The 27318-nt window shown below is 42.3% G+C and overlaps 5 protein-coding genes across 15 annotated transcripts; 4 read left to right on the top strand and 1 right to left on the bottom strand.

The window, feature by feature from the left end:
* Positions 1-6: 6 nt before the first annotated feature.
* Positions 7-705, top strand: LOC108604492 (putative OPA3-like protein CG13603). The gene is made up of 3 exons (XM_017993985.2): positions 7-214; positions 264-432; positions 486-705. The coding sequence occupies exons 1-3, from the start codon at positions 76-78 to the stop codon at positions 631-633; spliced, it is 456 nt and encodes a 151-aa protein (XP_017849474.1). The 5' UTR covers positions 7-75; the 3' UTR covers positions 634-705.
* On the top strand, positions 676-1502 carry LOC117134855 (putative OPA3-like protein CG43998). Of its 3 annotated transcripts, none has more exons than XR_004458882.1 (3): positions 676-1058; positions 1120-1353; positions 1416-1502. XR_004458882.1 is itself a non-coding variant. In XM_033294075.1 (2 exons), the coding sequence occupies exons 1-2, from the start codon at positions 748-750 to the stop codon at positions 1283-1285; spliced, it is 477 nt and encodes a 158-aa protein (XP_033149966.1). In that variant the 5' UTR covers positions 676-747; the 3' UTR covers positions 1286-1385. The 3 variants fall into 3 exon arrangements, 1 of the variants encoding a protein (XP_033149966.1); XR_004458881.1 differs by having other exon boundaries at positions 1120-1358; positions 1416-1498; XM_033294075.1 differs by lacking the exon at positions 1416-1502 and having other exon boundaries at positions 1120-1385.
* On the top strand, positions 1262-2520 carry LOC108604491 (putative OPA3-like protein CG13603). 2 transcript variants are annotated; one of them, XM_017993984.1, is made up of 4 exons: positions 1262-1353; positions 1416-1599; positions 1658-1969; positions 2025-2520. In XM_017993984.1, exons 2-4 carry the CDS (start codon positions 1458-1460, stop codon positions 2324-2326), a joined length of 756 nt encoding a protein of 251 aa, XP_017849473.1. In that variant the 5' UTR covers positions 1262-1353; positions 1416-1457; the 3' UTR covers positions 2327-2520. The 2 variants fall into 2 exon arrangements, with proteins under 2 accessions (XP_017849473.1, XP_017849472.1); XM_017993983.1 differs by having other exon boundaries at positions 1267-1358.
* A 42-nt stretch (positions 2521-2562) lies between these two features.
* Positions 2563-4493, bottom strand: LOC108604490 (nucleoporin Ndc1). The gene is made up of 2 exons (XM_017993982.1): positions 3968-4493; positions 2563-3916 (listed from the first exon to the last, which is right to left on the bottom strand). The coding sequence occupies exons 1-2, from the start codon at positions 4360-4362 to the stop codon at positions 2581-2583; spliced, it is 1731 nt and encodes a 576-aa protein (XP_017849471.1). The 5' UTR covers positions 4363-4493; the 3' UTR covers positions 2563-2580.
* A 444-nt stretch (positions 4494-4937) lies between these two features.
* On the top strand, positions 4938-26062 carry LOC108603703 (polycomb protein Asx). 8 transcript variants are annotated; one of them, XM_017992736.1, is made up of 10 exons: positions 4938-5154; positions 6089-6168; positions 6391-7091; positions 11868-11991; positions 18619-18865; positions 20920-22976; positions 23038-23131; positions 23197-23544; positions 23828-24191; positions 24873-26062. In XM_017992736.1, exons 3-10 carry the CDS (start codon positions 6439-6441, stop codon positions 25300-25302), a joined length of 4317 nt encoding a protein of 1438 aa, XP_017848225.1. In that variant the 5' UTR covers positions 4938-5154; positions 6089-6168; positions 6391-6438; the 3' UTR covers positions 25303-26062. The 8 variants fall into 8 exon arrangements, with proteins under 8 accessions (XP_017848225.1, XP_017848224.1, XP_017848226.1 ...); XM_017992735.1 differs by having other exon boundaries at positions 6089-7091; XM_017992737.1 differs by lacking the exon at positions 6089-6168.
* The last annotated feature ends 1256 nt before the right edge of the window (positions 26063-27318 follow it).

The raw sequence follows: 27318 nt of genomic DNA on the forward strand, positions 1-27318 counted from the left end.
GTTTTAACAAAGTGAGCTACTTTTTATCAGTTATGTTCGGCACTAAAAATTCCTGGTTTAAATCGTAAGCTTGAAATGGTGGCTGGCTTCCCCATTGCCAAGCTTGGCGTTTTAGCCGTTAAGCAAATAAGCAAGCCTATCACTCGGGCCATCAAACGTACTGCTCAGAAAAATCCTTTGTTTAAAAACTATGTTGCAACGCCACCAGCACAAGGTAAGTGGCAACGTCAAATTATTATTTCAAATTATAATCCTATCTCTAGCATTACACTGGTGTGAGGTAAGATCAAAAATGTGGATGTTAGGCTTGCCGCAGCCAAAAAGAGTACCACCCTTGACGGAAGCCATGAGCATAGAAATGGGTAGTAATATTGTTGGTGAAATGGTTGTCTTCTTAAGTGGCGTGATCTTAATTTTAACAGAGTTCATTCGGTAGGTGTAGAAACTTTAAAGTTAATCCCAGTATTATTCAATATTAATTCCAGACAGGGTAGAAAAGATCATGAAAAGCATGAGAGGCACAGAATCAATAAAGAAAAGTTGAAAAATGAAATATTTACACTCACTGAACGCGTTAAGAGCCAATCCGAGGAGATAAACTATCTGAAGCAAAAGCTACGGGAACTAGATTGACAGCTGATAGATTCCTTTTATTTATTTATAACATTTTAGTCTGGTATTTTTCATTCAGTAAAATTCAATAAAAATTTTCAACAGTTGCACACTTTTTGTCAATAACACAAAAAAATGGTGATTGGCGCATATCCCATAGGAAAAATTACTTTACTAGGACTTAAACAAATTGCTACACCTGTAAGCAAGGTGGTTAAACAAATAGCGAAAACCAATCCATTGTTTAAAACTCTAATATGCATACCTACGGGTCAGTTGGTGCACAAACTTGAGGTTAGATTAAAAATGCGTATGTTACGACTTCCACAGCCGAAACGAATACCGAAACTAACTGACTCTATGGCCACTGATCTGGGGGCTAACCTTATGGCAGAAGTATTTGTGATTTCCCTCAGTGTATATCTACTATTCTTTGAATTATCCAGGTGAGCTTGTATAACCAAATGCGTAACGCTTAAAATTTTCAAATAAATAACGGTTTTTTAGGCAAGCGGAGAAGGACCGAAAGAAGCACGAGAAGCATCATAAAAGAAAAGAGTTGCTTGACGATCAGATAAGCACATTACATAAACAGCTTGACTGGCAGGAGCGAGAACTAAAAGAAATCAATAGACTTATCCTTGAGCGCAAAACGCGTTGTGAATGTGAATGAAATTACTCGCTGTACAGTGTAACTAAAAGCACGCGCACGCGCTATCGATATACACAGTTTATGTATCGGTTAAGTAACAGCTGTTTAAAAGCTTGTCGATTACAATAAAATAATTATCTTTTCTTTTAAGTACTGAGATTTTGTAATCGCTGAGGAATAAAAAAGCAACGCCATGGTTATTGGAGTCTTCCCAGCGGCCAAGCTTGGCGTTTTGGCTATAAAGCAGATTAGCAAGCCCATTGCCAATGTACTTAAGTCCAATGCCAAGTCGAGTCCTCTCTTCAGAAAATATGTTTGCATGCCGCCGGCTCAATGTAAGCATAACACAATTATTAATAACTTTAAATGAATGTTAATTCTTTATTTAACTAGTTTACAATTGGGTGGAGGTCAAGACCAAGATGTGGGCGCTGAATTTGGGCAGACCTGTCACTGTGCCGCCCTTGAATGAGGCAATGGCTATAGAGCTGGGCGCTAATCTACTGGGAGAGTTTATAATATTCGCAATTGGAGCGGGACTGTTAATATTTGAATACTCGCGTCAGTCAATAAAAGAGAATAAAAAAACTGAAGCGATGGAGATGGAAAAGATGCAGTTAACCACTACGCTAACTGAGATGAACTTTCGCCTAGAGCGGCAGGATGCACAAATACGCGAAATGACGCGAGTACTGGCGGACTTGGGTTAGTGCTCAGTCAACAAGTAGTGAAACTTTAAAGTAATAATTGAAATTTTTAGACTCACGCAACATTTTCCGCTGGCACAAGGAGCCGATACAGGAGTATGTGCCCTTTGATCCCAGCACGCCAGATCAGAGTGCCAGCGCACGTAACCCCAAGGGCTACGAAGGCTTCTATGATCCTCAGGGTGGCATGGCCTTCCGAGCTCTACACTTTCTACAAACACAAATCTTCATAGACGGCCGCGATCGTCAAGCCAAGGCAGCGCTACAGCAGATTGATGTGCTAGCAGGCAACTTGGAGGAGTCGCTAGGACAGGCTGTAACCCAAGCAGAGGCTGTAGTGTTGCCAGCCAAATGACGTCCGCGGCGCTGGGAGCAGGACTTGACGCAGCTCCTGTACGCCATAGCGATGATCTTGTACGTCTTGGCAATGGAGGAACATTGAACAAATGCTAGTTAGGTCAAAAGTCATTAAGTGTGTACATTTTAACTTGTATTTATTAATTTTTTAATTGTTACCGCTGACAAAAAGCTAAATAATGAGATGGAAATGAAAATGAAACTTTGTGCTTACATTTAATGAGGATAATAATGAGGTGAATATGGCTGCGCCTAACCTAGCTGTATAAATGCTTGCAGCTGATGAAGCTCTGATTTATCCGTGGAGTCCTTCAACAGTTCAGGCAGATAGTCCTGGAAGGCATGGCAAATATTGTAAAGACTGCGGCGCACAGCACGGACCAAGAGATTAAAGCCAGAGCTGCTCAGTCGATGTGTAATCAAGGCGCCGCTTAGTTTATCCAGCTCACATTTGAGTCGATACTGCGCGCGTATAATGCCTGCCAAGTCATCCTGCACTACGCCAAAGCGATCCTCATTGAGTGAAGCGGCGCAGATGTGAGACAATGCCTGCGTTAACCAAATTATGGGCAGCGAGTGCTCCAGCAGATATAAGCACTTGGCATGCTCCGGTTCCATAAACAAATAAACAATGCCCGGTATGCTTTTTATTAAGCCTTGCATAGCAGCTTCCAATTGCTGCGAGACGCGTTCGCACCAGTTGGGCATATGACGCACGCCGTCCTGCGTCCATTGTTGCTGTGGGAGATTGCGTGGTGGCGAGACAGCCTGGCGTATGCCATGCATTGCATTGTATTGACGCAGCATCAGCTTTTCGGCAAGCATTGTCCCATTGACATCGTTCTGAGCCAGTCCCTGTTCCCTTTTCCCCTTGACCGATAAAAGTTGCTCCACGGCGTTGGCAAGCTCATCGGTATAGCCGCCCACAATGCTTAGATATTGATCGCAAAGTGCACGCCAATTTACAGGACGATTACCTGGCTCTGTCAATTGAAAGTATTCCAAGCGTGCCAAAGAATTCTTGCGTTGCGACAACTTAAAGATCAGATGGGCCGCTAGACACTGCACCACATACGCATTGCTCAATCCCAAAGCACCCGCAATAGTCACTTCACCAGCATCCAAGCGTTGCCTGGCCACCACCAGCGGCAGCCGCTCCGTTAGAAGCATGGCATAAAGACGTTGCATAAGATGCATATTGCTCAAGATTTGAGTGGTGAGCAACCAACCGTAGAACAGCAAACGAACGCTGCTAAGCATTTGCCAAACGCTGGATAACCTATCATCCGCATCCACGCCCAACAGCAGGCTGAGACGCTGATTGAAGAATGGACTCAACAGCCAGAAGACTAAGGAGTAGCTTAGCGTCGGCACTAGCGATTTAATGGGCGCCATGAGCAGCGTCTTGTATAGCACTTCACGCAGTTTTTCCGTTCGTGAAAGCTCCACAATGGCAAAGTCTAGCGACACCTCTTGACGCATATGCCTGGTCACAAAGTAATAACAGCCAGCGGTTATACCCATGCCCAGCAGATACACATGGTAGGAGCTCAGACAATCCTGGCCATAGCACTTGTACGTCAAATTACTGAAAGAAAACTTAAATCAACCTGTTGTTTCTATAGCTTGTTATGCTTACCTATAGTCCGTATTCAAATAGCCCGTATACAGCCAGGCAGTTAGATAGCCAAACAGCAAGTGCGCGGAGAGGAACAATAACTTTCTAGGTCCATTGTGCAATAACCAGCGATAGCGTGTAGCGTGGTAGCGACGTTCGGCAAGATACTGCTGGGAGAGCGACAATCCATAGAAGATCACAGCGCCTATTAAGGGTATGCTTGCAAACCAAGTGTACAAGCTGCAGACCAAGCTAAATGTGCTCACCACCCAGTGCAGCGGATGCAGCACTTGAAAATTAACGAGCAACAGGAAAACAGTCAACAACAGAAACTGTATGCCCACGCTAAAAGACAAGGCGCGCAGGCAGCGGCCAAGCAGCATTAGTTTGCAACTATTTATTGTAGAGCTAGACATGGCTAATAATTAATATATTTAGCAATTTAATTGCAAGCCATTAATTTAGCAACTTGTTACCGGCGCGCGTTTTGTTTAGATATCGAAACAATCAGAACAAGTTCGATTAGCACGCTCATCAAAACTGAACGAAGGTTCAATGGTTCATTTTAGTCGAACTCATACAATTTGACGCGAACGCATACGAGCTCATAGTTTGAGTCGAGCTCGAGCGCGGTTCTCCCGCTCTAAGAGAGTTCGATCTTTGCCTCTTCCCGCTCGCACGATTTAAACCACATGGATTTACAAAAAAATAAACAACTCTTGTAACTGCTACCCAAAATTTTTGCGCTCCGTAAAATTAATCTTAAAAATTCATACTCGAAGTATCAATGTTGACATGGTAATGCCATTGAGCAGACAGTGTTGCAAACTCAGCATTAAAACAGCTGTGATGCAGCCTTTCTACAAAATATACTTAAAATATCGATGCTTAGTTTATTTGTTGACATGGTAATGCCATGTAACTGACAGTGCTGCAAAATGAAAATACAAGTGCTGTCAAACACAGTATACAAAACAGTTGTGATGCGACTGGCCAGCGGAGAAATCTAAAGTCGGCAGTTAAGAAAATACAATAGAAGTGGCGTGTGCGTGTTGCGACTAGCATAACTTTAATATTATCTAACGAATACAACCACAACAGGGGCGCAAGAGAATTTGTTGTGGGCTCTGACTTTGTGGCTTAAACACACTGATGTTTAACAAAATAAAATGCGTACCGCTGGCTATAAAATTGTAAACAAAACGAATGTGAGCAATGAATATGCTGATAAGAGCATAATAAAATTAATAAATAAGTTTTGCCAAAAACGAGTAACCAAATGCTTAAAGTAAAATAAACATATGCATGTGTATCTCTGTGTATGTGTGTGTAAGTGCAGCTGCCAAAAAGAAAAAAAAGCGCATGTGAAATGCAAGATAAGCGTTTTAGGTCACTTTACGTATTATAAAAGTGTGCGTGTAATACTACTAAATATGTATATATGTATGTGTGTGTGTATTTGTTTCCCTTGTTGTATAGTAGGCTCATTATAGTCATTAGAGCATAACTCTAGGGCAGGTGGTGTCCACACATGAGCATTTAATTATATACACAACATTGCTACATATTACATATGCATAAGTGTGTGCGTGTATATTTAAAAGTGACAACAACGTCTGGCAAACTGTTCTGCTTTACGCGCATAATAATTTTTTAAGCAGAACAATATTGTTGTGTTTCGTTTTTCTTTAATTTTAATATACTCAAATACAAACAACAAAACGTTTTGTTGCTGCGTTGAGCAACATTCGCTCGCTTTGCTCTAAAACGTTCTCAACTGCTGCTGCTCGCCTCTGCCTCCCCTTACCCACCCACTGCTGCTCCCCTTCGTAGTTTGTAGTCTCGTTGTCGTTGTCTGCTCCATTCACCTACATTCACGCGCTGCGCGCTCTCCGCGCTCTCTGTTTCGTTCGTTTTCTGAATTCCAAATGAAGTCATGAGCAGCAGATTGTATAAAAAAGCAGCAGCAGCAGCAACAACAACAAGAGCAGCAGCCAAAGCAGCAATTCAACAATACAAAAGTCGTTGCGTTATTACAAACAAGAAAACGTTGTAAAATAATAAAAAAAAAGAAAAACAAAAGTGAAATTAAGTGTTTAAAAACGCGCGACAGCAACAGTAATAAATATATTTTTTTAACAGCAATACACGACTCGCTTACAAAATAACTCAAATTAATTGAATATGTTGGCAAATGAGCCAAACGAAAATTGCGTTAAAAGGTGAGAACAGAGCAAAAAACAAAGACAACGAGCAGCTGTGTGCTTTGTTCGTGGCTATGTGTGTGTGTGTGTGCAAGGGCAGTGAAACGTACCTAATTTACATGCGTGTGTGTGTGTGTGTGTATAAGCAAATTTGTATGTGTATGTGCATTAGTCAGCTTTTAAAATGACAAAAGCAAAGCAAGCGAATTTGTTTTAATATGGGTGCCCGTTAATTTGCAGCCCCCACCAAATTGATTGCTACTGAACGCGCAACAAGAGCAACAGCAAATGGCTGCAGCATCCGCTGGCCAACAGCTGCAACAGCAGCAGCAGCAGCACCACCATCAACAACAACAACAGCAGCAACAACATAAATTGAATATTGTTAGCAATGTGGAGACAGTTGCTGGCGTGCTGCAGGTCAACGGATTGTTTCAGCAGCAAGCGAAATTTGTAACGCGGGTCGCTACAAATGCAGCCATGCAACAGCAGCAGCAACAACAGCAACTGCAACAGCAACAGCAGCAGCAACAAATTTTACCAGCTGGTTTGGTAAATGGTAACGCAACCATGCTGCAAGCTAATAATGTTGCCAGGCTGCAGCAGCAGCAACAACAACAACATCGTCACAATACGCCAATTTTTGTGTCGCCAGCGCAATTACAACAGCAGCAGCAACAACAGCATGTGAAGCTGCGTCAGGCGCAGATAAGATTGCCTGTAAAATCAGCTGCAACTGTTGCTGCCACGCACTGCATGCCAGCAACAATTGCTGCGCGCCAAATGAGTCAGAACAATCAACAGCAACAGCAACAGTTTTATGTAAAGAATGTTGCTAAAACCAACAATAATAACAATAACAACAACAACAATAACTGCAACTACAATTTGGCTCCAGGCTGGCGTCGACTTACCAACAACAATGAAGTGGCCTACATCAGGTGAGTTTACTCAACACCCCCGCTGACGCGCTCGCTCTCGCTCTCTTCACTCTCTTGCTCTCTCTCTCTTTGTACATGACATTTACTAAAGTTGACTGCTAAAAAGTCAATCTGTAAATCTCAGTGCATTGTCTGCAATATTGGAAGCCATAAAACTGTTTTTACTTGCCAAACAGGAAATGCCTGTTTTCTATAGAGAGAGAGTGAGAGAGAGAGAGGGAAATGATGGGCCCCCAATGTGCGCTGAATGTTACCTTAAGTGGGTGGCACACAGCTTAGACTAAGTTAGCCTCTAGTCACGTCGCTTTTAGTACAAATGTTTTGTCAGCGCAATTCCAACTCATTCACATTTCAACAGCAACAGAAAAATCAACAAAAAAAATAAACTCGGCGTTGTGTACTTGAGCATTATCTGCGAGTTATCATCAAGCCTACTTAATTACAAACACAAATACAATATTTACACAAATACTAGGTATACTTATGTATGTCGAAATGCGAGCTCTCAAGCACTTTTAATTGTTCTCTTTGACTGACGGCGGTTGCGACTACTGTGGGGAGCAAACGTTGTTGGCCTCGTGTAAATAAATTTGCTGGATAATTGTTAGCCAGGGTAGCCCCAAGTGCCCCAAGCTACGACGAGTTGAGTAGTGTGCTCTGTTTTCTGCAGATAAGCAATGCGTTATTGACTTAAAGTAAAGCAGCAATTGGCTTAGCTTTTCCAGCTAAAAATTTGAGTACCTAAATTTCAATGCGTTTTACGTATCTTTTATATTGAGCTCAACTGGTTCTAAGCGTTTGTCAGCAACAACAATTGTTGGTGACAGTTGCAGCTGCTACGAGTTGCGTGTTGCAAACTCACAAAATATTTTCTGTCTGTATCTTACCCCTTTGGCTCAGCTCTTTGTTATGCAAAGCTTTTACCCTTTTGGCTTTAGATAAGACAACAGAGCAGAGCTGAACTGAACTGAATAAAACTTGTTGTTGCAACTTATGCGACGTTCTAGTTCTTGGAAGGCGACACATCTTGCCTCCTTGTTGCAAGTAAATCAATAACTGTTGCGCAAGCGATAGTATCGCGAAAAATCTGCGCAAACGTGACATGCGAGGACACTCGTTGGAATGAGAACAAGCACGAGGACGTCACCCGTCATGTTTCAGGTCAAAATGCAATTGGCCGCCCACAGAGCAGCGTCGACGAGAGAGTAAATTCAAAAGGCGCATTGCACATAAATCATAAATTAACTATGAAAACAACAAGCGGCAGCAGCAGCAGCTGTAACGTTGACTAAACTGCCGCAAGGCCGCCAGACAAAAACTTATAGTTATATATCTTATATATGTCTGTGCATTTGAAAAGAATGCGGAATTGTTTGGCACAGTCACAACTCAAACAGTAAAGACTCGTAAATATGTGACTTCTTGCCCAAGCGCGTAGGTTGCTTCAACAGTCGGCGGTCTACCTTTCTCTCTTTCTCTTTTTACCTTTACACTGTCGCCTGCAGTTTTAGCATTTACAGTTTTTTACCTACTAGAGTGTGCATAAGTATTTTGACAAACAAATTTGTGCAAATCCAACAGCAAGCAACGACGTTTAGTTCTGTTTTGCTAAAGTTAACGTTAGTCTGCAAAGTGAAGCAGAATCAATAACTATAGTATCTTTTTAAAAATATTAATTTATTTATGACATTATGACAGAGATAATATCTGAGCATAGCTAACAACTGTGCAAGTTACCTTGACTAAGTTCTTATTTAAATAAATTAGAGCTAATGTTGTATAGCTATCAAAATGTTTATTCAAATTTTATCTTAATTTGTGCTTTAAATTCGAATAAAATCATCTAAAGTCACGCTAAATCTGATTAAATAATGATAACGTGAATTTGTAAAGCTAGGAGAAAATATCTTTCAGCCAATTTACATAGGAATTATTTTATTTAAAATTATATGACAAAGTAAATATATCCTAATGCTATTATCTCCTAAATTTGCTTTTGTTAGGTTCGTTTTAAAATAAATTTGAGCTAATTATTCATTAATTTAAAACACATAAGCTAATTAGCGTAGCTGAAAAATATTTATATTTAAATTTTGTTCCAATTAGAATGAAATTTTCTAGTAATTTATGTAAACAGCAGTATTGCACTTTATTTTTGTCAAAATACTTGTGTCTACTGCTGTATTTAAGTTGATTGCTTGTTACTATTTCGTGCTCGAATCGATTTTTCAACTTGCTGCAATCGATATAAATTACCCTTGACCCAAGCTTAAAAACCATTTGAGCGTTTTATGTTATGTAGATTAAAGCGTAACCAACGTAATTAGGTTTTAGCACACACAGTGGGACTTCACTTAACGCTGTATCTATGGGACACGGGCGTAGGTCCTTCAGCTATTGTGGCCACTCCATTGCCTTTGGCATTGTGGCTATTATTAATTTAGTAATAGACCGGCAGTCAGGCTTTTGTGCCCGAGCGACGTTCGACGCTTGAAGCTCGAGGGTGCACTCAAGGTCACAGAAGCGTGAAACTTTGAACAAGACCTGACTGATGGACAGACGGAGGGACTGACTGACAGACAAGCTATTATATATTGAGGCGCGTCGCTGTGGCACTTTGGCTTTGTAATTTATGAAATTAATTTAACTCGTTAGCTGTGTGTGAAGGAGCGAAAGAGAGCGAGCGAAGTCTGAGTCAGGCAGCACTCATGCTATTAACACATTCTGTGTAAATAAAAATATTTAATGAGCCAAACGTTGAGGCTTAGCCGAGAGCCGAGAGACCCAACAGTCAATTGGTTTAACGTAATTGTTGCCTGAAACTCTTAAGCCGACTCCACACTGCACACGCCACTTGCATACAAATTGAGCTATAAGATGAAGTCGTCGCTCTCGCTCTCTCACTCGCACTCCGCTACTCTCTTTCATCAAAGTTGAAGTTTGCTCTTCATCATGTGCTCATTCAATTGGCTTTGGCATCGATTTTTCCAGCTTAGGGCCACGCAAGTAGTTAAATATAATTAATATTAGTAAAAAAAAACAAAAAACCAGTTTGCAAGTTGGCCAATTGGCAGCTCTAGTTGTTGCCTGTGTTTGCAGCTTTGCTCTCTGTTGATGGGCAGAGACTGTAAATTGCAATGGGCCTCAGCGCTCAATTGACAATTCTCGCATACTCGTTGCTGAGCTCCGGAGTTATTGTTGTTGGCGCTCAATTATATTGTCGCTTGGCTGCTTTTTGCTTCAGCCTCAGTCAGCCCTTGCTGCTTTCACACTTTATGCATTATTCAGATTTCCCACACACACACAGGCGCGCAATCTCTTGTTGCTGCTCCTGCTGCTTCGCCGTCGTTATCGTGAACCAGCAGCAGCAGCGCAGCAGCAGCAGCAGCGCCCTTGATTCTCTCAACAGGCTCACACTTTACAATTAATAAGCAACGCCGTTTATGATGCTTGTTGTAGTTCTTTTTTTTTTTTATATGCGTTTAATTTTTCGCATTTTGCGTTGATTTCATTTTGGAACCCCTCTAGTTGATTTGCGGTCATGCGTGGCCCCGAAATGAAAACTTGATTCACTGGTTTTCGTACTCGAGTTATTTTGCGCCCTTTATTAACAAACAAAAACGGGTTACTGCGCACATGTATTGTGCGCTAACAATTGTTGCTAAAAAAAACGTTCAAATTTGCATAAATTTTTATAGAACAAAAGGGCAAAGCGTAAGTTGTTTGCGCTAAGTAGTCAACAGGCAAATTGAATTGTTTGATGCTGTCTGACAAGCAAATCACGTGATTGTCTCTCAGCTCCCCACAGCTCACGTGGAGTACAGACACACACACATGCAAGTGTGTGTATGTGTAAGTGCTCTCTTCTCCGCTGCTGCTCTTGTAAGTGAAAAACCTGTTTAAATTATGCGCACTTTTGTGACATGCGATCAAAACGAGCTGCCAAGCAAATTCTGATAGGTATTAGCTTGTCTGCACACACACAGACACACTTACATTTACATTAACATAATTGAGATTAGCAATGTTTGTCTGTGTGTGCGCGCTCGCGTTTTCAACTGTCGCTTTAACATTGTTATGTTAATGCCGCCTACGCGCGCTTACATTGACTGTTAAGCGCTTCATTTGTCCATTATGTTAATGAGCTGTTAGCCTAGCACTTTGCACTCTGTTAAGCTATCATGGGTTAATTACGCTTCAATGCTTGTTGGGGTTCAAATTGTGATTTGCATACAACAAATTGACAACTGATTAAGCGTGTGTACTATGGGCAATTTTCACACTTGACTGGCATTGAACTTAATTTTAGGCAGACAATGTTAATTAATGCGCTTCAATGTTTGGGGTATGTAAAATATGTACTATGGGCTATTTAGATACGTTTCTTGTAATGAACTTCATTTTTAAAGCTAATAAGCTATCTTTTAATTATGCTTGAATGTGTATGGTTGAACAATAAATTAACAACTGATTAGCATGTGTACTATGGGCAATTTTGTTACTTTATTTGAACTTGAATTAAATTTTAAGTAGCCATTGCTAATTAATACGCTCAAAATGTGATTTGCATATAACAACAAATGATTAAGAATATTTACTATGGGTTATTTTGATATTTTACTTGTACAGAACTTAATTTTTAAAGTTTTTTTTCACTTGCATTGCTTAATGTTAAGTTTGGGGTTCAACAACAAATTGAAAACTGTTTAAATGTTTACTATGGGCAATTTTGTATTGAATCTTAACTAATACGCTCTATTTTCTCTTGCATTGCAGTCCCACGGGCAAAACTCTGCGTTCGCAATACCAAATAAGGGACTACTTACTATCTCAAGGTACCTGCAAGTGCGGATTGCCGTGTCCGCTGCGGCCGGAATACTTTTTCGATTTTAATGCTGAGGTAAGTTGCCTTTGTCATAATTGGCTAAAGCCAGCGCTAAACCCAAATTGAATGTGCACTCAGCTCAACTAGCTTGAGCATTAAGAGAGGGCAAGGCAGGGGATGGGGATGGGGGCAAGGGAGGGTTAAGTAAACAGCAACGGCATTCAAGTGACTTTCACTGAGCGTTGCAGCCATGTAACTACCACTTGGCTTGGCTTGGCAACTTGCTCCAATCTACAATGCGCTGGCTGTGATGATGATGATGATGATGTTGGCAGTAGTGGGGTCGGTGGAACGGCAAAAATATTTGTAAAACCAGTTTGACAACAAATCGGCCGTGTCGACGTCGACTGCATAATCATTTAAGCAACGCTCAGCGGGGCCAAAACGGGCCGACAGACCAACCAACCAACCAACCAACCAACCAACCAAGCGACCAACCAACCGACCGACCGACCATCTGCCGTCGTCTTGCTCCAAATTGACAAGCAATTGTATATAAGTGTGTGTATCTGTGTGTGTGTGTGAGTGTGCGCAGTGAAATCGCTTGCAATATAAGATGCACTTACAATTGGAGCAGCTAAAGAAATATGAAAACAGCTTAACATAAAACTGTTAACGGTAAATCACGCATGCTATAACTGTTGGCCATGTGGCTGGGGCTGGGGCTGACTTGAGTTCAGTTTCAGCTTCTTTATATGCACACACGTTCAATATTATTCTCTGTGGCTTCTGTTGACTGCTGCAGTCAGTTTCAGCTTTCAACGTCGTCGCCGCCGACGCCGCAGCTCGCTGAGGTCATTAATTTAAGTTTATGGTTTCTCTTTGGTTTTTGCGTGACGTCGGCGCCAACGCCCGCACACACACACACATGTGTCCTTTGCTTACACCCACACACACGCGCTTGCTCTCACCACTACGTTTGTCGTCTTTGTGGCGTTCGTCAATCGATTTTTCGGTGCAATGCACTTATAACTTATCCCCAATATATCCACAGCAACGAACGTTGCTTGCTCATCCGAACTGCGTTCGCTCTAGCTGCTCCTGCTGCTGCTGCTGCTGCGTTGAGATTATTAAAAGCCAGCCCGCAATTTGTTTACTAAACACTTTATTGTGCCACCGAAGTAGCTGCCGCCTCTACACAGCGCCAGCTCCGCGCTGACCACAAGTCATTGACTGTCTTGGCAACAGCTTCCAGCCCATGCCTCTCGCTCTCGCTCGCACGCTCTCTGCTGTCTCTGTCTTCAGCTTGCACATCATTGTGGCAAAGTGGCAACTTTGCTTTTTGTGTGTGTCGACGACGGCACATTCAACTCAATAAGGCAACCCGCACCCTCTCTGCTCGCCTGTGGCTGTGGCATGGCTTGCGTTTCGTTTCGTTTTGGCAATGATTGATGTGCCCCCATAATGAAGTCTACGTTCGCTCATTTGTTTGCTCACCTTTTTTGTTTTGATTATTGCCATTTTGTAGTCTGTCTGTCTGTCTGTCTGTCTCTATAAGAGGTGTGGTAGGTTAGGGTTTAGTTAGAGAGTCGTACACTTATTTCTTGCTGTTGTTTTTGTGGTGAAAGTCATAGTCGGATTTGCGTTGCGTATACGTAACTGACATGGCTTTGGCTTTGGCTGTCAGGCCGCTATTTGAAAGCGTTTTGAAAGTGAGATTTAAGCTAGAAGTGCATGTTTGTTGAAAGTCAGCGGCTAAGTTTGTTATTAATAATGAATACATTTACAACATGACGTATGCGCAATATAATACTCATACGCGATAAGCGCTCACACACACACACGTTTTCAATTGCAATTGCGTATAATTAAACAATTATTTGCAATTTAAATTGCCCATTGCAAGTGCAAAACGAAATATAAAAGCAACGCGCACTGCGCATTTTTTTACTTCAAATTGAGCAAGACAATTGAAATTGATTTTCCCCTTACACACACACACACACACACACACACGCACACATGTATATAGTCTTAATATATTACATAGCTCAAGTATTTTCATTGGCGTTCTATTTGGTTTAAGAGCATTGCACGCATTTTAGTGAGCAAACAAATAAAGCTCTGGCCTCGTTCGCTCTTCGTTCGTGTATTTGTGTGTGTGTGTGTGTGAGTCGCACGCTCAATGCAAACAAACAACAATAACAACAACAAACTTGAGAAGGTCAGGCGCTAAACACGATAGCAACAATAGCCGCTACGCTCAATAATAATTAAAAATTATAACCAAACTTGTAGCTTGTAAAATAAATTTGTTGTTTGTTAGCTTGTTAGCTGCTGCTGCTTGTTGTTTTTCCAAAAATTATTTATGCATGTAAATCTCCACTGGGCTGGCTCATAAAGATGTCAGGGCCAAGTTAGCCCGTTTCTCAATTCTCAATTGGAGTTCGCTCGCTCGCATGAAAGGGTCGTCCCTTTTATAAACAAATGCAGCGTAGCATGTCGACGAAAAACAAAAAAAAAAAAACACAAGTGACGTGGCGTTGTCGTTGCTGCTGCACTTTTCGGCCAATTTGCATTTATAAACATTTGCTCAACGAGCGCAGGAACGAGCGAAAGAGAAGACGTGTGCATTGGGATGACGCAAAACACGGCAGACAATTTAGCATATTCATGGAGCAGCAACAACTAAAACAATTAGCACTGGGCCAAGCGATGTCAGGTGGGACTGGGACGAGACAAAAGGCGCGTCAGTTGGTCTCGCATACCCTAGAAAACAAAAAGCTACAGAGCAAAGAAGTCACGTTGACTAAATGGAATAGTAAACTTTGAATTCAATTCAAAGTTTGTATTGTAAAAAATGTTTACACAGTCCAAAGTCGAAAAAAGGGTTCAATTTATTTTGGAGTTTGGATATTGAACTGCAAACATGTTTGCCAATGTTAAGGGTAGAACAGCTTTAGGCCTTGTCTCTAGTTATGTAGTTGAGTTTCTTGAAGAAAGGGGAATAGACTTTAACTCTTTGAAGGCTAAGCCAATATAAATTTGACTCAAAAACATTTTTAGTGCTGCCACAGATATCAAAAGATTTTAGTTTGAAATCTCTTAAACCAAATCGTAGCAGAAATAGCACTTAGGAGATTTTTATGGCTGGAATATTAAGTTATGGCTACAAAGAGTTGCTACCATTCAGCATAAGATATGCAAAAATAAATCCCTTACAACTAAAAGCGTAACTTGTGTTGCTTAAGACCAACTCGAAGCTAATTTTGGTTAAGCTTGAGCTTGAGTTCGAAATTCTATGGCATCAAATCTTCAACTGTTCAACTCTTACTCTCTTTTCCCTTTAGCTGCTTTACAGAGTGCGCAGCAAGCACATCAAACTCCCTTGTAGCTTAACCACTTTACGAAAATTTTGTTGTTTGCTGTAATTTGCACGTCACTCCAATCCAAATGCTGAGCAGGAAGAGCCAAACGCGCGACGTAGAAAATTTCAACTTCAATTTTAGGCGAAATTGAATTTCGAGCGTCGCAGCAGTTCAGTGTTTTGGGCTTAAAGGGGGGGAGTTGAGTTCTGGCTAAGTGTGTGTACTTTTCGTTTGTTTCGCGGCCATGTCAGTTGGCCGGGTTTTTATGGAAACTTTATTAGCTCAAATTAAATGCTGAACGCGACGGGAGCAGACAGCGTGGCATTAACAAATGTAAGGGAGAGAGAAGTGAATGCAGCTGCCACATGTGGCAGACTGGCAGCTCGAACTTCAACTAGCTAAATGACGTGGCAAGCAGCAGTTGCAGTTGCAGTTGATGGAATGCGTGAAATTAGCAAAAAGTCAGCAGCAGCAGCAACAGCAGAAGCGACAGCAGCTGCAGCTTGTGATTCAATAGCAGTTTACAGTTTACAGTTTAAATGCGTTGCCTTGTCACCTAAGCTGCTGCCACACTACAGTGCCCTAGCCCCACTTCCGTTGCAAGTTACGTCATGGTCATGGGTGGAGTGAAGTTTAAGGCAAAAGCTAAGCGGAAATCTTGCAGCACAGCAATGTCCGCAGGACTTTGACGCAGTCATGAATGCTCCGGCGACGTGACTGAGCGATTACTCACATCCGGGGCTCGGTTCGCTCGTTCGCAGGGGGTTGCATGCAACGTGGCAGGCAGGCAGGCAGGCAACAAGGATTAAAGTTGTCGCCCGTCGGGCGCTCAACGGTCATTATAATATGCAACTGAAATCTAACACCGGCCAAGCACCTGTCTACAAGCTTCACACCTGCCCAACGGCAACATCCACCAGCAACATTTTTACAATTGTATGGAGTGTGGAGTGTGCGGCATGTGGCATGCTACATCTCAGTCGGCTCGCCATGCCGTGTGTCGCCCACTGACCAACGGACTCGCCCCACTGCTTGCTGCTCGTTCGTCTGCACATTTCGTTTTAATTTCGTCGCAATTATGCATACAAAAGTGCAATGCTTTTGCTTTTGTTGTTGTTGCTGCTGCTGCACAACGTTTGGCATTTTATTGCGTGTTTTACATAAGCAAATCGCCCATCTCGTTCTATCTTGCGCCCCGCCCCCTCCTTACTTGACTACGCCACTGTCAAATACACAGCTACAGTTCATATGTCAATTATGCAAAATGCGTTTTAAACATGCCATATTCAAATTTAATTGTACACATATTACGCGAGTGCAATACTTTATAAAAGAATTGCATATGCTGAATATAATTGCCAGGCAATATGTATTTGAACAATTCGAAAAATAAAACATCAACCGTCAATAGAACAAAAGGGTCTGTTGTAATTAAAATTTGAATTCTTTTTGCATTATTTGACAGCTACATCAGTAACAGATGGTTAAAATGCGCTATAAAGTGTAGATATATAGAATTCTATATCAATTTGTTACAGTTTTTAATAAATGTAAATAACAGAAGAACGTATTTTTATGGTTAATTTTATTAGCTTTGAGCTATTACATGACAGAGTCTATCTTAAATTATTTTACATTTTAATATGAATTTAATTTCCATATTTTTTAGCTTTATTTATGCAAAATCTTTAAAAAAAATTTGTTTAACTTATTGCTAATAACATTGAGAGCTTAAGCTGCTTTTAATATATTTTTTTAATTTAATTTTGAATTTATTTATTTAGCTAAGCGTTAAATTAATCATAATAAAAGCTTTTGCCATGGAGTGCCTAAGTTTATATTATGATTTTAATATACAGTGCGTATACTTGTTAATAATACTTAACTTTGAGCTATTACATAACACAGTCTATCACATATTATATTACATTTTAATATAAATTTAATTTGCATTATTCTTATATTTTTTTTAACGTTCAAATTTGAGCTATAGCTTGCCAAGTTTATTAAAAAAAAATAATAATTGTGTATTCATGTATATAATAATTACAGTCTCTGTGTCTGTCTCTGTGTCTGTGTCGCTGCCATGCAATGCTATTAATAGTTACTCAATATTATTATTACAAGCCATTCAGGGTTGTTGCAATAATTTCCGATGCACACATAAAAATAAAAATGAAGCGTAAATGTTCATTTAATGTCATGCTTAATTTACAGTTTGTGCTGCGGCTTTTGTTGAATTATTTTTTCATTAAATGACAATTAAATGTACGTTGCTATAATTTTCAATCCAACTCTGAGGCTGAGGCTGAGGCATGTGGCACGCTTGTTATGCGCACAAGTATTGTCTGAGCTGCTGCATTTTGAATTGTCGCTGTCATATAATTTACATGGGCCAGGCACAGCAGAGACAGAGAGACAGTTGAAGAGCAAAGCTTGGCAGCCACGCCCCTAGTACGAACGACCCAGTTGGCAAATGCAAAATATGCTGCTCGCTCTTTGTTGCAGCAACAACGACGACAGAGTCAGAGACTGTGTGTGCTACGTGTTGCGGCTTTATGGCATTTGAAAAGTTGAAATTATGTTTGCTTTTTGTGGCAGTCACAAGTGGCAATAGACAGCAGCAGTGGCAACTGAAAGACAAACACTTGAGCAACAACAACAACAACAACAATTACAGATTCCCAAGTCGTTTATGTAAAGTCAGATTTGGGGCGAATGTGTATGCGCCGCATTTGATGTTTATCTTTGCTGCTGGGCGTGGCAAAATTAATAAACTTCTGGGTGCGCCTTTGCTACAAGCTTATGCATGTAAATAAACTTAATGAAAAGACTTCATCGAGTGGTGTCTGGCATGCAATTGAGCTGCCAACAGCTTTGATTATTTGCTGCTGCCAGCAACATCATCTCATCAATATGAACTTATACGGCCAAGAATGTCCCCAATGTCTCCAACTTTGGTCACTGGGCATGGAGTGAGCGCAAATTGCTTACCAAATTGGTAGCGATAAAGCAATTCCCTTCTGTTCTGTTGCTGTTGCTGTTGTGTGCTGTGCTGCGATTGCAAATGGCACAAAAGGTGCGCCCAGGCCACCTTAAAAGGTTTTAGGCCTCGTCATGCTTGAGGCGGAGCAGGCGCACTAATCAAAGCAAAACCGATGTAGACATTTGCATAAATTCCACAATCAAACGCTTGTTGTATTTAATAATGACAATAAACTGATTGATTGGCTTACATGTGTGAGTTCTATGCTAATTGAACTACCAGAAATTTGAATTAAATCATATGCACATTTCAATTAATTTGTACTTTTGCACTTTCGTCTAATTACAGGTGCCAAATATGCCAATGAAGGCGGCAGCGGCGTCAACAGGCCATGAAGCGAACTCGCTGCTGTCAGCGCCGCCGCTTTGTGCGCATCAGCGTAAAATGTTGGAATCAGGACAGGCTGTCAAGGATGTCATAGCGCCAGCAGGAGCAACAGCAGCTGTCAGTAATGTTTTTACAGCAATGTTGACAACGACAACAACAACAACAGCAGCAGCAACAGCAGCGACAACACATGAATTTAATAACAAAGGTGAGTGCACGACACGTTTTGTAATATAATCAATATAGACTAGGCATAGTTCCAATTATAAACAGTAAAATATATATAGTTTTTATGTGTGTATCAAATGTATCAAGCGGCTTAAAACTCAAAGCGCTGCGCCTGCCTGCAATTGAGTCCCCAGCAATGTTGCCATGGCAACGCTAACGAAGTGCACAGCAGCAGCAGCAATGGGAGCTTTGGCAAGGAATGCGTCCAGTGATAGTTGAAAGTATTTTTCAGCATTGAAAGTATTTGAATGCCAGCGGAAGTGGAAATGGGCGTGTGTACATAGTTTTTATGCCAAACAAAAGCAAAGCAAACGTTGCAAAAGCTACAGCAGCAGTTAACAAACAAAGGGTATGCACGACTTGACTGTATGAGCTGCAAGATTTCAGCAACTGCAACAGCTGGCGACATAACTAAAGCATAGTAAGCTACGTTTGCATGCTGCGCATATGCAGCAGCTACTATGACTGTATGAGCTGCAAGTTCTCAGCAACTAAAGCAGCTATAGACATAATCTAAGCATATTAAGCTTTGTTAGCATGTTGTGCAGCAGCAGCACTCACACTTGCTCATGTATAACACCTTTAATAATGATATACCCCACTTGCTTATCGAAATACTGCTGCAAAATGCTTGGCAAACGTTGCCTAGACAATCATAAAGCGAGTGTGCTTGCATTGAAAGCAACAGGAGCTCACACACACACACACACACACAGAGTGAAAAAGAGAGCAAAGGCAGTTAGACGGGGGCAGTGGGAGTGGCAGTTCAACAAGCTTAAGTCAGGCAACAGCATGGAATAAAAGGGCTGCGGGCACGCCTACTTTTTGCTGCTGCTGCATTCCGAAAAGCTCACACTTTGGCTTACGTTGCTCCGTTTTGTTTGTTTGTTTGCGCTTTGATTTTCGTCCTTTGTGCTGTGCGGCCAGTCAAAGGACCTTTAACGGTGTGTGTGCTAGCACTAGAATGTCATGCGCTCCCCTGGGGCTCGCTCGCTTGCAAGTAAATGTTGTGTTTATTAAATACCAAGATGCCTGGTTCAACAATTTACACTTTGGCCAAATGCCCTACGCCCCCCCCCCCCCAGGCAAACTCCAAAGCAATTGCAAAACTTTTCGCAGCCAATTTGCCAACTTGAGTTAATGCCAAGTTTTGACTTTAGAGTATATAAGCTTCGTTCTGGCTTTAATGCGCTGCCTGGACGCACAGGCTGTGGCGCTTGAGTGCTTTTGTCACTGGTTTTCAATTCATCTTTTGTGGCATTCAACGCAATTCGCAATTCGGATTTCAATTTGAGATACTGACGCCAAAAGGGTCCGAAACTCGCAACTGTTTCTAATGCTGGGCGCAAACAGAGTTTTGGGCGAAAAAACTTTTCAATTGAAAAGGTTAATTTAGACAAAAGGGCGTGCGCTAAAGTTTGCAAACCGTTTTTGCTTATCGCGCTGCGACCACAGCCACGCCCACTGACCTCGCAGCAAGTGTCGCGCACACAGTGGGGCGGACTTTAAAAACAGCAAGTCGAACTATAAAATTTAAAGAGCGTGTTCAAAAATATGCAAATGCTGCTGCTGCTGAGTTTTTATTTGCACAACTTGCTTGCTACTAAATTTGCAATTTGTGTTGTAATACGCCCAACACTTTTGCCAAAGGTCAACGCAACCTTTTTGGACGCTGTAGCGTTAAAGGCAGAAACGGTCTTTTAATGTGCTAAGCGGCGTATGCGCGATATCGGTCTATGCAGCGTCTTACATTGTCGCTCAAGTCTGGTCTTAGCTATTTGCTGTTTATATTTGTTTTGATTGCGAGCAACGCTTTTGGCCGTTGCCTTTGCCGTTTGCTTAGCACGTACGAGTGTTTTGATTTTATTGTGGCAATCTCTTGCTTCTCTCTGTCGCTCTCTCTCTCTCTTTGTCGTCTGGCTGGGGTTTGACCTTTTTGCTGTGCTATGGAGGACACGTTGCGGGCACTTTAAAGTCAACGCCGCTAGCATCGCTAATTCCAACAGATTTGCTAACATTTTGCTTCCATTGCAGATGCTGCTGATGCTGCGAAATATGGCAAAAGAAGCAACAACACACCTGCGCTTGTTAATACAGTCACTAGTCAAGCTACAGCGCCAGCAACTGTGATAAAGCCAGCTGCAGCCACGCCCATAGCAACGCCCACGCCCACACCTGCAGCAGTGTTAGCCATGCAGCCAAACTTTAAGGATGATCCCGCTGGTTATTTGCAGCAGCAAACGGCGCTGCTGCAATGCAGTTTGAATGTCAGCGCCAATGCCAAGCTGCTGCCACAAGAATCCATTGTGCATAGCTCACAGCCACAGCAGCAGCAGCCGCAGCAACAGCAGCAGCGGCAGCGCGTGCGACGCATTGCCAAATGGGAACTGGAGCCAACGTTGCTGCAGCTGCCAGTGGCAGCGCCGTCTGCTTCACCCAACTCGCTGCATGTGGACACTGCCGCTGCCTTTGCGCGTCCACAAAAGCCGCAGATTACCAGCGTCACTGTGGTGCCAGCGCCGCAGGAGTCACCCGTGAGCAGCAGCGCGCCCGAGCAAGTCGGCGCCATTTCCACTAGTCACGAGAGCCCGCGCCACAGTTTGCCCTCGCCAACAGAATCGCTGGACTCGAGCAAAAGTTTGCCTGTAGTTGCTTCACCCAAGCTACCCACGCAGCAGCAGCAGCAGCAGCTGCGCCCGCCGCCAGTCATCAGCCAGGCGCATTCCCAAGCGCAGCTGCGTCTGCTGCGCCAGCAATGCCAAACACTGCCGCGACAGCCAGCGCCGCAGCAGCAGCTGCAATCACAGGCGCAGTCCATGCAGCTAAGTCGCAGCATTGTCACCACTACAGCCAGCATAAGTCGTCCAGCCAGCACAGTTGCCCAGCTGCAGTCCATGGCGCATGCCAATGGCGGCCAGCAGCTGATTATGACTTCAGCTGGACAGCTGCTGGTCATACCCGCCGCCAACAACAAGCAGCAACAGCAGCAGCAGCGCGCGCAGTCTCAATCTGCTGGCTACATAGTTGGCCAGCCTAAGCTGCTGCATCATCAGCTGGGACAACTAACGCATATAAGTCAAGCGAATGGCGGCAACCCGACGCAGACAGTGCTGCTGAATACGCTGCCCAATGGCGGCTACATAGTGCAGCAACAAGCAGCGCCAGCGGAGCAGCAGCAGCAGCAGCAGTTGCTGGCAATGCCACAACCAGCAGCGCCGCTCATAACTTCACCCGAGAGCAAGCGACGTCCACGCAAGCGCAAGAATTCCATCAGCAGCACGCCGCCGCCGCCAGCGCCGCAGCAGCAGCAGCAGCTGAGCGTTTCACCCGCCAAGACACTATCGCCACAGATCTCGCCCAGCATACCCAGCCAAGCGCCTGCGCTGCTGCAACAAGCAGCAAATGCAGCAGCAGCAGCTCAATCCACAGCTACACAGCAGCAACAACAGCAGCAGCAATTTCCACAGCAATTTCAGCTTAGTCCAGGCATACAAGGCATTGTAGTGAATAAGCCAGCAAATGCTGGCACGGCACAGCCGCAACAGCTGCTGCTGCAGAATGGCCAAATCTTGCAGCAGGTGAATCTCATAGGACAGCAGCTGTTGATGCCTGCGGGGCTGGTGATGGGACCGGATGCAACGCTGCTGCAAATACAGAATATGCCAACGACAAGTCTGTTAACGCCTCAGGGCTCCGTAATGTTGCGCACGCCCTCGCCGCAGGGCAAACCTTCGTTCATTTCACCCAGCACTGGTGGGCAGCAGTATCTAGTGGGCGCCAATGGTCAGCTGAGTCCTATAGGACAAATCTATAGCACGCATATGGGTTTGGTTATGCCCACAGCGCAGCAAGGCGGCGCTAGCTTTGTGCAAGCGAGTCCTACAGCTACGATACAGATACAGCAGCAACAGCAGCCGCTGCAGCAGCAACAGCAACAACAGCAGCAGCAGCAGCTCAATTTACAAGCGAGCTATGTAACTGAAACGCATGCAAGTCGTCAGCTAACTGCTGGTAGTCCACCGGATACAACAACCTGCAGTCCACGCAGTCCTGAACGTCCGCCCAGTCATCGCAGCAGCGGCAGCGATATGGTAAGCATTACTTGTAATATAATATATAAAATTTGTTATATTTTGCGCATTGAATTTGCAGGTGCAGTACGTTTCTAGCTCCGAGCCGGATGCAGCGATTTCTCCTCAAAGCGCTGGCAGTCGTCAGTCACCTTCCAGCACAGACTGTGATCCAAGTAAGCGCCAGTTTAACTAACTCTTGCACTTAAATTGAAGCTCAACCTTTTTTTTTTGCACACAGCCAACAACTGCCAGAGCAATGTGTTCAGCCAGCCCATCAGCGTTTACAAGCCCGCGGAGGCGAAGATTCGACGCATACATGTGACATCCCAAGCGCCCACAACAGACAACAGCCAATTGATTGCACAAGGTATGCGTTTGGTCAACAACCAACAGCACTACTCATCCCAAAGCACTGCATCCACCACCACCAGCACTAGCAGCAGCAACAACAACAGCAGCACGTCTTCATCATTGAGCTCATCGCAGTGTCGTCCGCTTATGCAACAAACATCCAATCCCAACAGCCATAATCATTCCAGCGTTTATACAATACATAACAACAAAGTAGTTAGCATTGACTACCAGGGTAAGCAGGTTCACGTCATGTCCCAGCACACGCTAACTGCATCCATTCACTAAACGCGCACCACTCACACCCCATTCGCCCCAGCTCCGCTAACACACCTTGCATGTCACAAACAGTTGTTGCACCCACCACACAACCACACCCCACCCACCCATTGTATTTATTTGTGCTTTCAATGTTTTGTTCGCTTGCAACTTTTCTGTTGTCTTAACGCTTCTGGGTTGAGGGTACCACCAACACCACCTTGAATTCCTTATAAATGTGCCGTGTGTGCATTTCGTAGAATCGCCTGCCAGCACCACCGAAGCAGCAGCAGCAGCAGCAACCAAAGCGAACAAGCGAACGCGTCGCGCACCACGCGCCTTGGCCCGTGCCTTGCCTGCCAACTCCTCAGCTGCGCTGCCACCACGTACATTCGCCATTGGCGAGCTCATTTGGGGACCAGCGCGCGGGCATCCCGCCTGGCCCGGCAAAATCGTTAAGATGCCCGATGGCGTTTGCACGCCCTCGCAGCAGTTTGATCATGTCTGGGTGCAATGGTTCGGTGGCGGCGGTCGCTCCTCCTCCGAGCTTATTACAGTCAATTCGCTGCAGAGCCTTTCCGAAGGTTTGGAGGCGCATCACAAGGCCCAAAAGGATACCAGAAAGTGAGCATTAACTAAAGAGCTGAAGCGAAAGAGAGAGAGAGAGAGAATTGAAGCTAGGATCAGAACATTTCGTTAGGTAGCGATGAACCCAAAAGCGTTGTAGCTGCCAAATTATAAACCAAAACTTTTATTTATGCAAAGCACTTAATGTTTTTTATATAGCCCCGAACACTAAGCCTTAGTTTAGCAACTAGTTCGAGTTGTACTTTAATTTGTATTACGCTAAAATAGTTAAAATTTATAATTCCAACTCTTTTGCTTGTACTCTACTTAAATATTTATTTTAGCCACTTCTTTTAGCCTTGTAGCGCTGTATTTATTTTTTTCTAGTATTTATTAATGTATTTTGCTCGATTTTAGTATTTTGAGTGTAGCTAGAATTGCATTTAAAATTATAATTTAACAAATTTGTATTTTCATTTCGCTAATTAATAAACTTATTTCTTTTTTTATATTATGCGCTGACACAACAAAAATAAAAAAAAAAAAAACACTACCTGCCTATATCTGCAACTGTATATCGATGTGTATAACCCTATGTGTATTATATGCAAAAAAACACAACAATATCATCATCATAAACAAATTCCCAACACCCCACAATACAAAATAATGTTGAAATTGAAACCCCAAATACCACAACACACACACACATAAAAAAAATGTATAAAACCCACAAAGGAGCCGCAAATTGAACTCGCAACTAGAGCGGGCTATACAAGAAGCAATGACTGAGTTGGATAACATTTCAGCCGCAGCAGCCACAGGGACAGGAACAGCAAAAGCCACAGCAGCAGCAGCAGCAACACCAATTGGCCAACAGCAACTACAGCAGCCCACATCAACTAACAACAGCAACAACAACTCGGTTATATCACGAGGCAAGCGCTCAACAGCGACAAGTAGCGTTGGTCAGGCGCTTGCAAGTGGCGCTAACTTGATGCTTAGCACTAGTACAGCTTCGACTTCGGTTAATGGTCTATTCAATCAGCAGCGTCACAAGCCCATACGCATTGCACCAGCGCCAGCGCCAACGCTAGTGACAGCAGCAGCAGGGATCAGCAGCGGCGCATCAACGCCGACAGCAGAGCTCTTGAAGCTGAACAAATGACCAACGCTGTCAGTCCCAGCGGGCTTTACGCTAGTTATTGGGCATAAATAGTAGTAGCATGTGGTTTAAGTCAAACAGGCATCTTCAATATGCGTACACATACATTTAAGTATACTATATATTTCTATATAGAGCAGACAGTAAGCGACTAGCGACAGTTTAGTTTGAGGTCACTACAAAGAACAGACGCTTCTTCTTATAATATCGTTTTCTGTCGAGCTTCTCACATCTTTAAAATAATAGACAATAAAACAATAATTGTATGTTATACCATAAATCAAGTTAATAAGCAAAAGCAAACAAAACTTTTTGTAACTCTATAAGCAAAAGAATAATCAATTGTAAATGTTTCTCTTTTGTTGCTTTGCGCCCAAAAATCAGCTGTTTTTTTTTTGTAAATAATTAACATTGTGAACAAAAGTGTATATGTTAGGTATTTATTTATTGCATATAGTACGTAATATCTTAGCTTGTGTAAGTTTTTGTTTTCGTTGCAATTTGTAGTCGTAACTTTTATTTTCTAAAGCTAGCTAGCATAACCCGATTCTATTTAATTCATAAGTTGTTTTTGGCTTTATCAAACCAACTCTTTACAAAGAACGTGAAATCAAAATCAAATAATACACATCGAGTAAACTCATGAGGACAAACAAACTCACAAAACTCAGCATAAATGAGAGAAAAACAATATGAGAATTATATTTATAAATTGTTATTATTTATTTAGTTGAAACTATTGTAAAATTTTAGAAAACAACCAATTGACATTTATTAATGTAGCAAAAATCATCTAAATATGAATAAATAAATGCTAAAATAACCCCAGAAAAATGTATTGGAAACGGGCAATCAGTTGCAGGATTAGGATCAACAACGGCCAAACCAGAATGTTCCCATTTCACAAAGTAACCTCAAAAGTATGCAATGGTTTTTGCCTGCGTAGGCCTGTATTGGATTTTTTGTTTGGCCCTCAAGAGTATGCAGTGGAAAATTTTCAGCCTACGGTGCACGAAAAAATGCCGAAAATCACAAAATCCTTGTTTTCTCGGAAATTACAAAGACGATGCAGATGTCCTTTAGTCAGTTGATAGTCCTTTCAAAGCAGCATCGATTGGCATCAATTTCGTCCTGATCCTGCAAAGGATTCCAGAGATATAGCCATTTTTCTCTATACAGAAAATGTCGATTTACTCCGCTCCTGTAAGGACTTTCGTCCTTTAAGTTATATATTCTGATAGCTCTTAATGAGGACTACTTGTATGCCAAAGGACATCCTCGTAGTCCTTGTAGTTACCGAGATAAGGAGCAAGTTGTGTTTTTTGGCCAATTTTTGCGACCCAGACCCTTGATTTTTTATCAAAATATTTTTGTTGCGATACTGGATATCCTGGTATGCAATTCGCTAGATTTGATGCCCAGAAGCACGAAAATGCATGTCCTTTTGGAATTGGAACGATAACTGAGGAGCAGGAGCTAAGAAATGACTGTTTTGCAATTAAATTTGGCCATACAAAATGTAAACAAAAAAAGACTTAAGCAACGAACACGCTGGAAAATTATTTGGTACGATCTTGGCATGTCAATTGATGGATTTGATGCATAGGAGTTTAAAAACGCATATCCTTTTCTTTTTTATAGATTTATTCCATTTTAAATAACTTGACAATAAATGTATAATTTTGTTTTATATCTTATATGCTGGTTGATCGGGTTATTTAAATTTCAAATAATGTAATTTATAATTAATATATATATTATATTAAACTAATTCACAATCATTTGAATTAAGTATGTTATGTATGTATATGCACCTATATACTTTATCTCCAGAGTTCCCTCTTCAATTTCGAATGCGTATGCTGTTGTAATATATGTATGATGATTGGCTGTCTTGACTCGGTGTTTGACAATTAAAAGTTAACGATTCTCTACACATTTACATAAAAATACGCTGCGCTTTCTAACATGTTTTCCTTCCATCTTTACATATGGGAATTATACACATATAATGAATTT

Source organism: Drosophila busckii, chromosome 3R, assembly GCF_011750605.1.
Source record: "Drosophila busckii strain San Diego stock center, stock number 13000-0081.31 chromosome 3R, ASM1175060v1, whole genome shotgun sequence".
Classification (NCBI taxonomy): domain Eukaryota; kingdom Metazoa; phylum Arthropoda; class Insecta; order Diptera; family Drosophilidae; genus Drosophila; species Drosophila busckii.